General features: G+C 39.2%; 1 protein-coding gene across 1 annotated transcript in view; it reads left to right on the forward strand.

The window, feature by feature from the left end:
- ptprjb.1 (protein tyrosine phosphatase receptor type Jb, tandem duplicate 1) overlaps positions 1-18,884 on the forward strand; it is a 180,342-nt gene that overhangs the window by 141,804 nt on the left and 19,654 nt on the right. The window contains exons 200-208 of the mRNA XM_073943145.1: positions 3,807-3,860; positions 5,401-5,457; positions 5,768-5,818; positions 7,264-7,632; positions 7,823-7,873; positions 8,980-9,036; positions 10,502-10,558; positions 13,557-13,604; positions 15,953-16,213. Coding sequence (XP_073799246.1) covers positions 3,807-3,860; positions 5,401-5,457; positions 5,768-5,818; positions 7,264-7,632; positions 7,823-7,873; positions 8,980-9,036; positions 10,502-10,558; positions 13,557-13,604; positions 15,953-16,213 — 1,005 coding nt within the window. The remainder of the gene's footprint in view (positions 1-3,806; positions 3,861-5,400; positions 5,458-5,767; positions 5,819-7,263; positions 7,633-7,822; positions 7,874-8,979; positions 9,037-10,501; positions 10,559-13,556; positions 13,605-15,952; positions 16,214-18,884) is intronic.

Here is an 18,884-nt window from a genome sequence, read left to right on the forward strand (position 1 = left end):
TGGGCTTCCCCGAATCGCGCCCATATCAGCTGAACAGACTCGGGGTGGAGTCTCCATTCTCCAGGACGCAAGGCTGCCGTGCGAGCGCATCGGCTGCACGGTTGAGCTTGCCTGAATATGAATGGCGTGCAGCGATTTCAGCCGCGGATGACTCCAGAGGAGCAGATGGCGGGCGAGCTGAGACATGCGGCGAGAGCGCATACCCCCTATACGGCTGATATACGCCACCGCCGCCGTACTGTCCGTCCTGACCAGCACGTGTTGCCGCTCCAGCACCGGAAAAAAAACGGTGGAGAGCGAGGAACACTGCCAACAGCTCCAGGCGATATGCCAATGCAACTGGGTACCTTTCCACATGTCCGCAGCCGCATACCCGCAACGCACAGCCCCCCAGCCCGTGTTGGAAGCGTCTGCTGAAACGACAACAAGACTGGACGCCTGTTCTAGAGACACCCAGGCCTGTAGGAACGAGGGGTCGCTCCAAGGGCTGAGGGCGCGGCGACACAGCGCAGTAACAGAGACTCGGTGTGCGCGCGCGTGCCATGCGCGTCTGGGGACTCGATGGTGATCAGCCAGTGCTGAAGTGGTCTCATATAGAATAATCCGAGCGGCATGAAGCGGCTGCGGATGCCATATGCCCCAGGAGCCTCTGAAATAGTTTCAGTGGGACCACTGTTTTACTGTCGAGCTCTCTCAGACAGTACAGCATCAGCTGAGCGCGCTCTCCAGAGAGGCGCGCTGCCATGGTGACCGAGTCCAGCTCCAGCCCGAGAGAAGAGATCCTCTGCACGGGGGCGAGTTTGCTCTTTTCTCGGTTGACCTGAAACCCCCACAGGTGGAAGTGCCAGAGCACTTTGTCTCTGTGCATAATCAACTGCTCCGAGAGAGGGCAAAATTCAGCCAGTCGTAAAGAAATCGAGTATGCAGATGCCCGCGAGCCGAAGGGGCGCTGAGGCACCCTCCGCGGGCTTGGTGAGGACCCGCGGAGACAGAGAGAGCCCGAAGGGGAGGGCTTTGTATTGCCAAGCTCGACCTTCAAACGCAAACCGCAGAAACTGTCGGTGGCGAGGAAGAGTGGAGACATGGAAATACGCGTCCATCAGGTCTAATGCTGCAGACCAACCCAGAGGACGAACGCACTGGAGGATGCGCTTCTGCGTGAGCATTCTGAACGGCAGCTTGTGCAGGCAGCGGTTCAAAACGCGCAGATCTAGGATTGGCCGTGACCCACCGCTCTTTTTGGGCACGATGAAGTGTGGGCTGTAAAACCCGCTCTCCATCTCGGCTGGAGGGAGCGGCTCGATTGCATCCTTCGCCAGGAGGACAGCAATCTCCTCTCGCAAGACAGGGGCGGACAGGGGGCTGACCCTGGTGAATACACACCCGTGACTTGGGGGGCCGTTTCGCGAACTGAATCGCATAGCCGAGTCTGATTGTGCGTATGAGCCACCGCGAAGAGCTGGCCCGCGCTAACCAGGCAGGCAGAGCTCTCGCTAATGGACTCATCGCTACAATCGCTGACGTACCAGCAGTGGGGTCACTGATCCGGGAAGCTCGCGGGTCCCACGGAAAAGCTGGAGGTGAGATATTTGCTCTCACTCCAAACCCGAGCTCCGGAGGGGAGGCTCGAGGGGTGGGAGAAAGGAGACCGTCCTCCCAGCGCTCGTGAGCCACTGGCGAAACGCACCGAATCTGCAAGCTAGAAAGCATAGCGTCCCAGACTGGCAGATTTCGGGCTGTCACATCTGGGGAAGTGAAAAGTGCCCTTTCATAATGTTTTCATGGCAGTAAAAAGTGCCGTTGGAAATGGGGCCCCGCCCTCCAGCGGGGAAAGAGCAAGTTCCCTCTTCTCTAGATGGCCTGTCCCAGGGGCGCTTCGCGGTCCGTTGCCGGACTTAGCGGCGTTCTGGGCAGGGGGGCTGCCTGCTTCCGAGGTGCCCGACGCGCTCGCTTCGCCGGAGGCGTGTGCGGGGGCTGAGCAGCTCTCGTAGGCGGGCGCCTTCGGCGAGGAGCAGGTATGAATGGCACGGCGAGCGGAGCGGGCTACGGACCGCCGATAAGACATCACCCACCAACTGCTCTCTCACCGCCTTGAATTCCTGGGTGAATTCACAGACAGTGTCGCCGAACCTGGCTGGGGATATGGGGAAGTCAAGAAAGCGGACTTTGTCGACTTTGCGCATATCAGCCAGGGGTGGCGCTCCTGGACCACTAATGTGGACATCGTCCTCCCCAACGCACACGCAGCGGACTCAGTAGTCCGAAGAGCTAAGTCGGCGGCGGTGCGAAGCTCGTAAGCCTGGGTTGGACCCACCCTCGTGCAGCTCGGCCAGCGCCTGCGCTTGGTAGCGCTGGTAGGTGGCTATCGCATGCAAGGCGGAAGCAGCCTGGCCCGCAGCTATGTAAGCTCTAGCTCCGAGGGAGGTAGATAACTTACAGGCTTTGGATGGGAGACGAGGCGGACCCCGCCAAGAAGAGGCGCCGCGCGGATTTACCGCCATCGCGCACTCAACCTGAGGAATCGCCACATACGCCCTGGCTGTTTCACCGTCAAGAGTGGTTAGGGTGGAGGAACACCCAGCACGAGCAGAAAAAAAAAAAAGTGCTTTACAAGACCGCGTGAGCCTACTGTGCACCTCCGGGAAGAAGGGAACGCCCCTCTAGTCGGTCCGGCCGCGGAGCTGGGGGATAAACCATCTCCAACCCACGGCCGAAGCAGCCCGGGAAAGCACGGCTAACATGTCCGTTTCAGGATCCATAGTGACAGCGCTCACCAGCCCGAAGGGGGCGAGCGGGTCTGGATCATCATCGGACAATGAAAGCCCACCCTCCGATGCCGCGGTGGACATCTGGTCTCCGGTGTCATCGGGCGTAAGGGCTACCATCTGTTAGACGGATCGCTTCCCCCGCCCGAAGCTTGGATGGAGCGCTTAGAGGAGCGGGAGGTCCGCGGGCCCGTGGGCGACGGATTATCTCTCGCTGAAACCCTCAGATCTGCCCGAGTGCCCGCTGCAGAGCAGGGGACAACTGGGGTGGTTCGCCCTTTTGCAAAGGCTAACCGCGATCTTGCGCAACAGTCATGGCATCGCAATGACGACATGAACTGCCCGCGAGCAGCGCATTAACATGCTGGACCCCCAGACATGCAACGCAGTGCCCGCGCCCATCATCCGAGGACAGGAAACCACCGCATCCAGAAACGCACAGTCGGAGCGCCGTCCTGATAAGGACGTGCTGCACGACTGTGTTGCTCTTTCTGTGAAGTTTGCAACTTTATACGCACCGCTCTGGAGGACCGGACCCAAAGAACGCCAGGCAAGGGAGAAACCCAGCTCGACCGTCTGCCACTGCGTGTACACACTCTGGACCGGGAGAATGCTCTCGTTCGCTCAGAATCGCTGGTCACAGCAGGAGGAACCCTCATCGACTCGATCAGAAAGTCTCTGAAGCGAAAAGGATAGCGTCTGCTGGCGCCAGGTGAGCTTATATACTCAGTTGATTGCTTATGCCGCTCACCTGCGCAGGCTTGCGCTGCCAATTCATTCTTAATTGGCCCGTTCAATACTCTTTCAGACGAGTAGCTTCTGAACCGAACCTCCCAATGCGTGGATTTTACAATCAAATCCACTTATAGTGCTGAAGTTCCCCCCGAAGGGGAACTTGCTGTTAACTGTTAGATTAATGTGTAATTATTTTGACAGACCTTGTGAAACAGCACTTCATTGCATTTAAAATGTTATTTTAAGCTATGAATTATTATTTAAAAATATACTTCTTGTATTTTTTCTATTTTTTGTACACTTCAGCATCTCATACCAGTACAGGCTCGTCAACTACTTCTCAAACAACAGCCTATTCAAGTAAGTAATATGAGTAATATGTATGAGTTGTCTAAACATTTTATGAAGGAGTTTTACTATTTCTATATTACAACCCCAAATCAAAAAAAGTTGGGACAGTATGGAAAACACAAATAATAATAAAAAAAACAAAGAAGTGATTTCTAAATTGACTTGTATTTCATGGCAGAAAATATGTTTATGTTTTGAAAATAAACACATATTCCAATTTTGGTTCTTAAAACACATTAAAAAAAAAATTGGAACAGTTAAGCAGTTACCACTTTGTGAAAAAAAAAGTTCCATTCCTCTTCACAACACTTAAAAGATGTTTAGAAATTGAAGACACCAAACGATGAAGTGTTTTAGGTGTCATTTTGTCCCATTCTTCCTGCAAACAAGTCTTAAGTTGGGCAACAGTACAGGGTCTTCGTTGTCACACTTTATGCTTCAAAACCCACCACACAATTTCTATTGGAGACAGGTCAGGACTGCAGGCAGACCAGTCAAGTACCTGCATCCTCTTCCTCCACAGCCAGTACTTTGTAATGTGTGCAGAATAGCGTTTTGCCTTGTCTTGCTGACATATGCATCAGCGTCCTAAGAAAAGATGTTTTCTTGACTGCACAACCCCATACCATGACAGACCCTGGCTTTTGAACTTGTTGCTGGTAACAGTCTGGATGATCTTTTTTTTCTTTGGTTGAAAACACACAGCATCCAATTTCTCCCCAAAATACATGAAATACTGATTCATTTAACCACAATAACTTTGCACTTTGTAATGTTCTACCCGTCACTAGCCCTGAAAAGTTGACGATGCTTCTAAACGCTGTTAACCAAGGGCATCCTCTTGGCACATTATAGTTTTAACTGCCATTTGTGATGTAACTACGTATTGTGGTACTTGACAAAGGTTAGTCCTAAGGTACTTGACATAGTAGTCCTGAGCCCATGTGGTGATATTGCTAATAGATTATTGACAATTCTCGATGCAGTGCAGCCTGAGGGATTGGAGGTTTTAGTTTCTCAGCTTAGGATCGCGCCTTTGTCCTTTATGCTCTGAAATTCCTATAGATTACTTGAGATGTTTAATGATGTTATCCAGTGTTGAAAATGAAATATCCAGTTTCCTATCTTTCTTTTAGGGATATTGTTTTTAAACATTTTAATATTTTTCTCACATTTTTGTTGGCAAACTGGTGATCCATGGCCCATCTTTGCTCCTAAAGGACTAGACCTTTCTTGCATGCTGCTTTTGTACCAAATCATAATTACAATCACCAGTTGACATCACCTGTTTTGTGTTCATATTGTCTGCAATGAAATGCCAGTCAAATCAAATTTTAAAATCACTACTTTCTTTTTTTTATTTGCCTTTTCCATATTGTATTAACTTTTTCTGATTTGGGGTTGTAATAAATAATCTACTTTGTTTATTACAAATCACCTACTAACCTTTCTTTTTTAAGAATTGTGTTGTACGGTAAAAATGCTTTTGAAAACTTAAATTTCTATTCTATTAAGTTAATCTTTTTCTTCTTTGTTAAAAATCACACAGGCACTGACACGACAGACTACACTTCAACTGACTCTCAAACATCAACTCCAACATCAAGTAAGCATTTTTATGAGTGGAATATTGTGTGAACAGTTCGATTGAAAATTATAATTAAAGGTCCAAGCGGTAAAGTTGTTGGACCCTTATTGTGTTTGTACTTAGTCACAAAAAAAAGTACATGACTAAAAAACAAGAAAAATAAAACTTTTACCAATCTTTACTCGTTTTCACAAAATTTTTATTAGAAAAAGCTATTTTTTTACACAGTTTACGGTTAAAGTTATGTGTTATTCCATTATTACTTATTTAATGTAGAAATTGTCATTTTAAGTATTATTTTCTGTCTCTTTCTACCTAAATATTTCAGCATCCCATACCATTACAAGTTCTCATACAACTCAATCAACAGGACCTACATGTGAGTAATTTATATATACATTTATACAACAGCTCTGTCTGGTTTTCGAATCTGATTTGTCTGATAGGAGTGTGATATTCTGCAACACCTGAACTCCTACAGCCTCCTCACCCTTTTGTATTACTTTGCCCATATAGAGTGACAGCAGATCAATAGACTCACTACAGTTTGGCAAATATTGCAGCTGTTGGGCAACATCATGTACTTTTGAGACTTTTTAAGCAAGAATGTTGTTAAGATTGCAACTTTGCAGTTTATTTATGAGGGTAGTGCCTATTTTAAAATGGCGACATAAACCACATAATAAGCCCTTAGAGGAGAAAACCTAATGTAATTTTAAAGTTGATCAAATCATTATAAAATTTGTAAGTTATTTCCTAAGTCGATCTCTCTCTTTATTATGTTGCAGTGCTGTATTTATACCATAGTAACTGTAGTATATTAAGTGTGAAATGGGACTCTTATCAGGAATGCATATATTTTGTGTAGGCCACTCTTTGTATAACCCTGAATAACTTTTTGGTTGGCCATCTGTTTGTTTCTAATGAGTCTCCTGTTTTCATTACTGCAGACTAGTTCAGTAAAAAAAAAGAAGAAATGCCCGCACGTTTTTAGCGTTTTCCTTATCGCAAACACAACAGTAATCTGGTGTTGTTTGCGCTGCTCTGGCTTTTTCAGGGTTAATTATTGTGATATCCCAATTGCAACAGAGAAATACGGGGAGATTTCTCTGTAGACTGATGGCATTTTTATGCTGTTCAGCCTTATAATCTTAAAATTTGAGCAAAATTACCTGCTTTGTCATCACTTTAATGTTAGAAATGATGCTAGAGAATCATTTAAATACTAATTTTAAAGTGACAATTGTGAAGTAGCAATGGTGTTAACACTATTTTAATGGTCCATTTGAGTATTAGTAGACTCACTGCTTAAAATTTGTTGATACTGCTCCTTCAACAGAAACTTAACTGACTGTAAAAAAACTTTGCAAGTAGATGTCAACTTACACTAACCACAATCTAACAGTCTACATATAATCTAATGAGAATTAGTCAGCATGTAGATGCAATGCAACTTAAATTCAACAAAGAGACCAGCAAAATAAAGTTTGACTGCAACATTTTCTGCTGTTCTGACGTCAGCTGCATATGTGAATGAATGGCGAAAGAAAGTAGTTCCTCGTACAAAAGTTTTGGTATTTCAGTGTTAATTTAGAATTTATAATAATTGCTGTTTCAGGTATTTCAAATCACTCCCAAAGTATAAAGCACCTTCTGTAATATAAAAAATATTTAGTTTACAGTTCTGTCTAATGTTTATATTATATATTAAGTGTATTTAAATGAACATTCAATTTCATTGTATGCCGTAATGTTTTTTACAAGCATGTTAAGAAATATTAAGAAAATTTTAATTATATTGCTTGATCTAAAATGTGCCACCAGCCACTGAAACAACAGACTCTTCAACCCAAACATCAGGCTCAACCCAAACATCAGGTTCAACCCAAACATCAGGCTCAACTCAAACATCAGGCTCAACCCAAACATCAAGCTCAACCCAAACATCAGGCTCAACTCAAACATCAGGCTCAACCCAAACATCAAGCTCAACCCAAACATCAAGCTCAACCCAAACATCAGGCTCAACCCAAACATCAGGCTCAATTCAAACATCAGGTTCAGCTCAAACATCAGGCTCAACTCAAACATCAGGTTCAACTCAAACATCAGGCTCAACTCAAACATCAGGCTCAACTCAAACATCAGGCTCAACTCAAACATCAGGTTCAACTCAAACATCAGTGTCTTCGAGTAAGTGTTTATATCAATGTATTACATAAAATTACCATTAGATACCTGGAACTTAAAGAAATCGGATGGATAGATGAATGGATGGATGGATGGATGGATGGATGGATGGATTCTGATACTGTTTCTGTTATCATATGAAGAAATTTTTAGAAACTTGCGATTCTATGTCTTTAATTTTCAAATTTCCCAGCAGCCACTGCCACAACATACACTCCTCCAATGCCATCATCTGCTTCTTCAAGTGAGTATTTTTATTTTCTGAATATTGTGTGACCATTTTAATTGTACATTTATTTATTTATTTATTTATTTATTTATTTAGGTTTTAATGCCATATCAGCAGCATTGGCTATATTCATGGCAAAAACATCTACTAATAAATATACAATATATAATCATGACATCAAATTAGTTTCTTAACAAACATACGTTGTAAAAAAAACAACAAAAAGTATACAAGTAGCAACAACACTGAAAAGAGTCATATAAAATCTTTTAGTTTGATTAAAGATAAATATTCTAAAAATGCTCCAGAAGGCACCTTTTCAAACATTTCACTCAAAATATTTCCTGAACAAAAACGTTCTCTAGTATAATTTAAAAAAGCATATTCTAATAAAATATTTTTTATCGTCAAAATATTCTTACACAAGTCACAAATAGGTTTTTCTTCCCCTTTCAATAAATATGCGTGTGTAAGTCTTGAGTGTCTGATTCTGCATCTCGTACAACCTGGTCAAGTCTATTTTCAAAACGGCAATTATTTCTTTCATTTACAAATCGATTCACTTCATGCAATTTGTTAATTTTTATATGGACAATTGTAATTAAATGTTTAATGGAGGTGCTGGAAAATCCTGTTTTGTTTGTCTCATTATTGTACAATCACTGTTATTGCATTAAAGAAAGGCTAATATTACAGTGATCAATGCACAATATGCACATTTATTTAAGGTGCCGTGCTTTGTTTTTGTTTGCATTGTTATCATGCACAATTATAATAAACTCTGATTATTAAACATCTTTGGGCTTTAGTAAGTTTAATAAAGCTCATAAAGTAAACATGCACAAAAAATGTTCTGCGTTTTTTAATTTCCACAAAATGAAAATAGTTTTTTAACTGACAGACCATTTTCACCAATTTGTTCTTTTAAACATTTAAATATGACTTAATTGTTTTCTATTTTTGGCGTAATTGCATATTTCAGCTTTTTGCAATATAGTGTGTGTGTGTGCGTGTGTCAGCTTTTAAATACAATGCAGAATTTTATTATGTGAAAGTGTAAGAATGTGAAGAAATATTCAGAATCTTGTGATTCTATTTGTTAATTCTTCAAAATGTCCCAGCAGCCACTTTCACAACACACACTCCTTCAACTGTGTCTACAACATCAGCTTCTACAAGTGAGTATTTTTATTCTGCCAATATTATGTAAAACAATTGCTGTGATGCTGTTGATCCTATTTTGATTTCTCAATACTTTTACAATATCAGACTTTTCACTAAATGAATATCATGCGCAAAAGAAATTACCACAAAAACACAAAGCAATTTATATAAAAAATTAAAAAAGATTATGTCAAATTAATCTTAAGTGACTGGTCACTTTTTATATGATTAACATAACAAAATACAAGAAAACTAAAGTGGTGTTAATATTGTCCAGATGTGCTTTAAAAGGGGAATATAGGGAAATTGTGAACTCGATTTATCCTAGTATAGTGTCAAAGTTAGGAGTACTTATCTGAACTATTTCTGTGAACTAATGTGGCTACTTTTGACAAATTCAGGTAAACTGTTTTATAGTATTATATACATCTTTCTAATAGCTGCGACTTATCAAATTATAGTGATAAACCCTTAATGACTTAAATAGAATATATTGTTGCAATTGTGTACTGCGTTTATCATCAGTCAAACAATAGCTATTTCTCCATCCACCTATTTTTATAAGCATTTTGGATATGCGCTGAAAAAAGGTTGATGAAAATCATCAATTTTGAAAATGCGCATAAAAAACATGCGTGCATAACTGAGTAGGATAAACTTTTCATTCGATAAGAAAAAAAAAACGCATAAACTACAATAGAAACACTTTTACCTCACAAGTTCCAGTATGTGCATTAAAAAAAGTTGTGATTTTGTTGAAGAGATCATGTGATGATAAAAACTTGTTATTGGACAAACCAGCAGGCTGAGCTGTTGTTTTGGTTGTTCTAAAATACCAATTTTAGTGTTATTATATTATTAATTACCTCCAGAACTGTCAAGACCTTCTGTGCTCCATGTCTGAGGCCTTCAAACGCCACCACACGTTCATTGCGTGTCCAACGCAATCTCACGCCAATTCCTAACTTTTTGATTTAGTGGCTAACTCGAATGAATTTGTACGATCTAATTTGTACAATTTAGTACGATTTGCTCATCCCCCAGTGACGGTTAGGGTTAGGGGTGGGGTTGGGTGCCATGCCTTCTTTTTAAAATCGTACATTTTTTTATAAACTCTGATTATTAAACATCTTTGAGCTTTAGTAAGTTTAATAAAGCTCATAAAGTAAACAACATTCACAAAACTTTACTTCTCTGATAAATAAAATGTGCTGCGTTTTTTTAATTTCCACAAAATGAAAATAGTTTTTTAACTGACAGACCATTTTCACCAATGTGTTCTTTTTAAACATTTAAATATGACTTAATTGTTTTCTATTTTTAGCGTAATTGCATATTTCAGCTTTTTGCAATATAGTGTGTGTGTGCGTGTGTCACCTTTTAAATACAATGCAGAATTTTATTATGTGAAAGTGTAAGAATGTGAAGAAATATTCAGAATCTTGTGATTCTATTTGTTAATTCTTCAAAATGTCCCAGCAGCCACTTCCACAACACACACTCCTACAACTGTGTCTACAACATCAGCTTCTACAAGTGAGTATTTTTATTCTGCCAATATTATGTAAAACAATTGTCGTGGTGCTGTTGATCCTATTTTTATTTCTCAATACTTTTACAATATCAGACTTTACACTAAATGAATATCATGGCCAAAAGGAATTACCACAAAAACACAAAGCAATTTTTATAAAAATCATGTAAAAATAAGTATGTAATGCTATCTGTCAAATTAATCTTAAATGACTGGTCACTGTTTGATTGATTAACATAACAAAATACAAGAAAACTAAAGTGGTGTTAATATTGTCCAGATGCGCTTTAAAAGGGGAATATAGGGAAATTGCAAACTCTATTTATCCTAGTATAGTGTCAAAGTTATGAGTACTTATCTGAACTATTTTCATACGACATTTTCATACGACTGAACTCAGGCTGGCGTGTCTGCATTGTCTACTAAGGCACAAGTCATTTATTAAATGAAGATTCACGCAGCTTCTCCTACCGCAACAAATTCCGTTTTTACTTTTAATATTTGACGGCCAGATAATCAGAAAGTGACAATTTTGTTCTCTTTGACTCATTGGATGAAAACGCAGCTTTATTCTCACAACTTTTTTTGCGATACTAAAATATTATTTTAATATTAAATTAAATTATAATATTAAATATTAAAGCTAACTTCTGTCTGCATTCTGCTCTGCTACGGCAATAACTAGATTCAAAAACATAGCTTCTGCTACTCCATGAGTTTTGCTTGTGGATTTATCCTGTGAAAAGGAGTGCAGTACATGCAATAAATTACATATATCAGTTTAAAGGTCTGTTCTGGCACTGCATAATAGTTTTGTGGTCTATTAAAATTTTGTCAAGGTGTCGTCAATGCTGTATTTTGTCACCTCTTATTCACAAAATAACATTTTATTTTTATACATTAAAAGTGTCACTGCTAGTTTTCCTTTTTGTTTTTCTGTCTTAAACATTGGAAGATGCCAAATGTGCACCACTAATGTCTGTTTTAACACTAAAAAATGCTTGTTACTATTTGTCTTGTTTCTAGTCCAAAATATAAAAAAATTCTTAGAGCAAGAAGCATTTACTAGACAAGCAAAACGTATCATCCTTCTTTAAGAAATGTACATTCACTGGCCACTTTATTAGGTACAGTCCTAACTAGTACCGTGTTGGACCCACTTTTGCCTTCAGAACTGTCTTAATCATTCATGGCATAGAATCAACAAGGTATTGGAAATATTTCTCAGAGATTTTGGTCCATATTGACATGAAAGTATCACAGTTGCTGCAGATTTGTCGGCTACACATTCATGGTGTGAATCTTTCATTGAACCACTCTATTGGATTGCGATCTGTAGACTGTGGAGGCCATTTGAGTACATTGTCATGATCAAGGAACCAGTCTGAGATGTATGACATGGCGTGTTCTCCTGCTGGAAGTAGCCATCAGAAGATGGGTACACTGTGGTCATAAAGGGATGAACATGGTCAGCAACAAAACTCAGGTAGGCTGTGGTATTGATACGATGCTCAATTGGTACTAATGGGCCCAAAGTGTGCCAAGAAAATACCCCCTACACCATTACAGCACCACCACCAGCCTGAACTTGATACAAGGCAGGAGGGATCCATGCTTTCATGTTGTGTCACGCAAATTCTGACCCTATTATTCGAATGTTGCAGCAGAAATCGAGACTCATCAGACCAGGCAACATTTTTCCAATCTTCTATTGTCCAATTTTGGTGAGCCTGTGCAAATTATGTTCTCAGTTTCCTGTTCTTAGCTGACAGGAGTGGCACCCTGTGTGGTCTTCTGCTGCTGTATCCCATCCATCTCAAGGTTGAACATGTTGTGCGTTCAGAGATGCTCTTCTGCATACCTCGGTTTTAACGAGTGGTTATTTGAGTTTCTGTTGCCTTTCTATCAGCTCGAACCTGTCTGGTCATTCTCCTCTGACATCAACAAGGAATTTGCACCCACAGGCACAGACACATATTTTCTCTTTTTCGGGCCACTTTCTGTAAACCCTAGACATGGTTGTGTGTGAAAATCCCAGTTGATCAGCAGTTTCTGAAATACTCAGACCAGTCTGTCTGGCACCAACAACCATCCCACGTTCAAAGTCACATAAATTACCTTTTTTACCCATTCTGATGCTCAATTTGAACTTCAGCAGATCATTTTGACCATGTATACATGCCTAAATGCATTAAGTTGCTGCCATGTGATTGGCTTATTAGAAATTTGCGTTAACATAAGTTGGACAGTTGTACCTAATAAAATGGCCAGTGAGTGTATGTCAGAATTACGTTTTTCTCTAAAACAAGCAAAATAATCTATCAATGGGCTGAGCAAAATAATATTTTATCAGCTGGAAAAACTTGATTATTTTGCTTGTTTTAAGGAAAAGCTCTTACTTTTTTTTGGCTTTCCTCATGCTTCTTCATTTAATTATTATTTTTTTTTTTAGATATTTGGACTAGAAACAAAGTAAGAAAAGCGTGTTTTTGCAGAGTAGGAGTGATTATATTAAATTATTATGCATTTTAAATTTTAACTTTGGGAGCCCGAAGGCAAAAAATAAAAATAAATTCTTGAGTCAAGTGCAGCAAATATGTCTCTTCTTTAAGAAAACAGCATTGGAAAAAAAAGCTTCACAATTTTTACAATTATTTAAATGCATAATTTGCATTTCAAACTACTTTTGTACTCAGTGCAGTTAGTCATACCTTCTATTATCAAACCTGCGATAAGTCAGTGCATATTACTGACATTATTTCTGTTTTTTTAAAATAGCACCCTTAAAATAACACCCTGTACCAGTACATCTTCTTCAACCCAAACTCAAACAACAGCAAAAGCTATATATATATATATATATATATATATATATATATGTGTGTGTTTTACATTTGTGTCAACATTTCTTGAGTGCAGCATTCTATTTTATGCACAAATGTCTTTAAATTGTCAACAAATGCTATAAAATTATGATCTTGTTGTTTACGAACTGAACAGCCGCTGCCACTACAGACTCTAATCAAACATCTCCAACAACAACACCAAGTGAGTATTTTAAATCTTTACTGTTTTTTCTGCCCTGGGCATATTTACAGACATTAAATTGGTACACACCAATTTTATTATTAATACTGGGTCGCTGGTTCAAGCCTCGGCTCAGTTGGCGTTTCTGTGTGAAGTTTGCATGTTCTCCTTATGTTCGCGTGGGTTTCCTCCGGGTGCTCCGGTTTCCCCCACAGTCCAAAGACATGCGGTACAGGTGAATTGGGTAGGCAAAATTGTCCGTAGTGTGTGTGTAAATGTGTGTGTGGATGTTTCCCAAGGATAAGTTGCAGCTGGAAGGGCATCCGCTGCATAAAGGCTTGCTGGATGGGTTGGCGGTTCATTCCACTGTGGAGACCCTGGATTAGTAAAGGGACTTAGCCGACAAGAAAAATTTATATATATATATATATATATATATATATATATATATATATATATATATATATATATATATATATATATATATATATATATATATATATATATATATATATATATATACAGTTAAAGTCAGAATTATTAGCCTCCCTTTAATTTTTTTAATATTTCCCAAAGGATGTTTAACAGAGCAAGGAAATTTTCACAGTATGTCTGATAATATTTTTTTCTTCTTGAGAAAGTCTTGTTTGTTTTATTTCGGCTAGAATAAAAGCAGTTTTTTTTTTAACACCATTTTAAGGACAAAATTATTAGCCCCTTTAAGCTAACTTTTTTTCCGATAGTCTTCAGAACAAACCATCATTATACAATTACTTGCCTAATTACTCTAACCTGCCCAGTAACCTAATTAACCTCGTTAAGCCTTTAAATGTCACTTTAAGTTCTATAGAAGTGTCTTGAAAAATATCTAGTAAAATATTATTTACTGTCATCATGGCAAAGATAAAATAAATCAGAGATTAGAGATGAGTTATTAAAACTATCATGATTAGAAACGTGTTGAAAAAAATCTTCTCTCTGTTAAACAGAAATTGGGGAAAAAAATAAACAGGGGGGCTAATAATTCGGACTTCAACTATATATATATATATATATATATATATATATATAGCACCCAAGCTGACAAAAAAAAAAAAAAAAAAACACAGAACGGAAACAAATGGTTAGACTTTAAGTAAAAAGGTATTAAAAAAAGATTTTTATGTGAATTCATTGTTCACATCAAGACTTTTTTGATTTGATTTTCTAGTGAGAAGTTGAGAAGTTAGAATCAAAGTGAACAAATATTCCCCTAGTTGCCACCAGAGCTCTTTCAGAAGTCTGTCTAAGCTCCTGTATGTTTAGGTAATACTAGTTATAAAAAAAAAAAAAAAATTCTAAACTTAAACGCGTCATGGCATTTATATATTGGCGCTTTCTGATAATTTGAAGTGCTTTTGTATCCTCACAGGTAAGTTGCTTTGTAAAAAAGCACCTGCTAAATAAATTATTATTCAAGAGTTCACACTTAGCTAATGATTGATTATAAAGCATGTTTGGCATGCTGTCCCGGGAGAGAGCACTTAGCTCATAAGATTGTCGAGCCCGGGGCTCCCTCCCGTTTGCAAGGCAAGAGGGGAGTTTGAGCTCAGCTAGGTCCGAGAACTCCCCTGCTGTAGAAGCTTATGAAGAGATAGTGATTGCTCTTAAGACATAACTACTTACTAGGAGCATGTCTATGGTGCTGATTTGGATTAGTCCATTAACTTAAGTTGCATGTTTTTGGACCGTGAGAGAAAACCAAGGAACCTGAAGAAAACCCATGTGAGCACGAGGAGAACGTGTAAACACCACACAGAAATGCCGGCTCGCTTGGTAAGGACTAGAACGACTGACATTCTTGCTGTAAGGCAACAGAGCTAACCACTATGCCACCCATCTAGGAAAGGAGGAGTAGGGGTGGAAAGTGGGATTCTTCAAAACGGAAATGGCTGTGATATGGAACTTGGGGTATTTACAGTGGCCAAGAATCGTCTGATTGGTGAATCATAAATTGAATAATGCGGGACTGGCCGCAAGCAATCATAAGCACGTGCTCCTCTCGAAATTAGCTTAGAGATAAACTTCACTAATCCAAAGTTTTTAATTTGGTCCCTGCTGTTCTAATTCGGACTCCATTTCCAAAAACTCTTGTGCTTGACATTAAAATCCCCTTGCTGGTGTTTGATCCCACTTGAGCTTTACAGTGTGTTACTTCCAATAAAGCTGCACATAGAACCCAACTCATGTTTACTTCCCTGTCAGTCTGTTGCTTGTTAATTTAGATAACAAACTGCATTTATTTCTGCACGTGTCCTGTATGTTTATTTATTATTATTAATATGTTTTAAAATACACATTCATGATTTGTTTTTCTCTCTATCACACAGAGCCAGATCTGAACTGGAAGTTTACAGTCTCTGATATCACTACATCATCTGTAAACTTGACATGGCAAGCGATAGATAAAGATACAGCTTACTATAAACTTAACTGGACTGATGGTGGAACACAGCGAAATGGGACAAATACAACTGCCCTTTTCTATTGGGTCACTAATCTGGCTGCTGGAGTCAATTACACATTTTGCATCACTGCCGTAAATCAACTCTCAGTAGAAAGTGATCCTGTCTGCATCTCAAGTTTTACAAGTATGTAAAATAGCATGCTTTGTAATTATGAATCTAACTTACTGTATAAATGCTGTTGAATGTTTCCCTGTCCCCAAGTCCATGCACTGTATAGTTGACTCAACTCAAAATAATAAGGCAATTTGCTGCATAACTTTGAGTTGACTCAACTTTCAAACCAAGTTGTTGACTCAACTCAAAATTTTTCATTAAGATTTAAAGCTTCTATTGCTAGTTTGTTTGCTATTTCATTTCCTCAAATTCCCATATGAGATGTTAGCTAATAGAATTGCAGATCTGTAGTTTTGGTTTAGTAATACTGTATACACTCACCGGCCACTTTTTTAGGTACACCTTACTAGTAATGGGTTGGACCCCCCTTTTGCCTTCAAAACTGCCTTAATCCTTCGTGGCATAGATTCAACAAGTAACTGAAAATATTCTTTAGAGATTTTGATCCAGGTTGACATGATAGCATCTAACAGTTGCTGCAGATTTGTCGCTGCACATCCATGACACACGACCATGACCATGACCACGTCCCAAAGGTGCTCTAATAGATTGAATAAATTCGTATTCTTTATTCCTTATAGGATAATGGTGCTCTAATAGATTGAGGTCTTATGACTGTGGAGGCCATTTAAGTACAGTGATTTCATTGTCATGTTCAAGAAACTAGTCTGATATGATTTACACTTTATGACATGACGCGTTATTCTGCTGGAAGTAGCCATCAGAAGATGGGTACACTGTGGTCATAAAGAGATGGACATGGTTAGCAATAATACTCAGGTAGGCTGTCGTGTTGACACAATGCTCAATTTAATAATGGATCCATGCTTTCATGTTGTTGATGCCAAATTCTGACCCTACCATTTGAATGCCACAGCAGAAATCCATGCAACATTTTTCCAATCTTTTATTGAGCAATTTTGGTCAGCCTGTGCAAATTGTAGCCTCAGTTTCCTGTTGTTGACTGAAAGGAGTGGCACCCGGTGTGGTCCTCTGCTGCTGTAGCCCATCCGCCTCATAGTTGGATGTGTTGTGCGCTCCTCGGTTGTAACGAGTGGTTATTTGAGTTACTGTTGCCTTTATATCAGCTAGAGGCCAGTCTGGCCATTGTCTTCTAACCTCAGGCATCAACAAGGCATTTGCGCCCACACAACTGCCAATCACTGGATATTTTCTCTTTTTCGAACCATTCTCTGTAAAGCATAGAGATGGTTGTGAGTGAAAATCCCCATAGTTGAGCAGTTTATGAAATACTCAGACCAGCCCGTCGGGCACCAACAACCATGCTATGTTCAAAGTCACTTAAATCACCTTTCTTCCCCATTCTGATGCTCGGTTTGAACTGCAGCAGATTGTCTTGACCATGTCTACACGCCTAAGTGCATTGCGTTGCTGCCATGTGATTGGCTGAGAAATTTTCATTAAAGAGCAGTTGGACAGGTGAACCTAATAAAGTGGCCAGTGAGTGTATATCTCCAATAAAATGCCATATCTGTTATTTTTACACACATCACACATGCGCTAACTTCATTTTCAACTTCTATTAATGTCAACTTGCATTTTTTTAAGTCTGTTCAACAATCCTACCTTAGTTGACCCAACAATTGTTCAAACAACTTATTTATTCTAGTCCATATGGCTTTGTCATGTTTTTTTTTTTTCGTCCAGCTACTATAACTAACAAATACTCATTTAGCCAACATTTAGCAAGTGCAATCACTCATTCATTTGTCATTTTTCTTTTACACTTCTTTCTCTACTTGAAGCTCTTGTTATGAATGATATATTAAATAATTGTTTGACTATGAAAATAACACTGTGATAAAAAAATATTTGACGTATTATCAGAAAAGTGGCTAATTCATACAAATTCATTTGGTTCCATTTACATGAAAACATGCTATTTGTAAAAGGAACTGTTCCCCCTAGAACCCTTGAGAGATGAGCCAATCATAGAAAAATATATGAATGAGATTGTACAATTTTTTACAAATTAGCCATTAAATCAAAAATTCTATGTACTGCTATGATAAATGCAGTCTGTTTAACACCGATAATAATTAAGCCCAATCCTGAGGATGATAAATGAATGTGTAAAAAAACACAACTTTTTTATGTCTACAGAGATAAAGAAAAATATATGGTATAACAGTATTTCAAAAATAAAATGTACACTTCCTAAAAGCACAAGAACTGTTTCATACAAGAAAATGACTGAGGTCTTATGTTCATATACTTTCAAACCTCTGACCTTTATAATAGAAAGCAAAATTAGACATTAGGATCTGCATTTATGCATAAGGATGCTGCTCCAAACTTCCGGTTCACAGCTTGATGTGTTAAAAGAATATCACATTTGCAAAGCTTTGAAATAGTACAATTTCTGCTATGAAACTTTATGCGTGCACAGTCTGATAGATCACCTAATCTACTCCTCTATCTCTAACTATTTGGCGGAGGAGATCGGTTGCTGTCGCCTCAGCAGCCAATGAGCTTGCTTCTTAGCATTTTAAATGCTGTGTCGTTCTACGCTGCTATGCTGCAGTGTGTTTAAATCTGCTATGCGCCTTATATATACAGTTGAAGTCAGAATTATCAGCCCCCTGTTTATTTTTTTCCCAACTTCTGTTTAACAAAGAGAAGTTTTTAACCCATTTCTAAACATAATAGTTTCAATAAC

The sequence above is a fragment of the Danio rerio genome, chromosome 25 (assembly GCF_049306965.1).
Source record: "Danio rerio strain Tuebingen ecotype United States chromosome 25, GRCz12tu, whole genome shotgun sequence".
Classification (NCBI taxonomy): domain Eukaryota; kingdom Metazoa; phylum Chordata; class Actinopteri; order Cypriniformes; family Danionidae; genus Danio; species Danio rerio.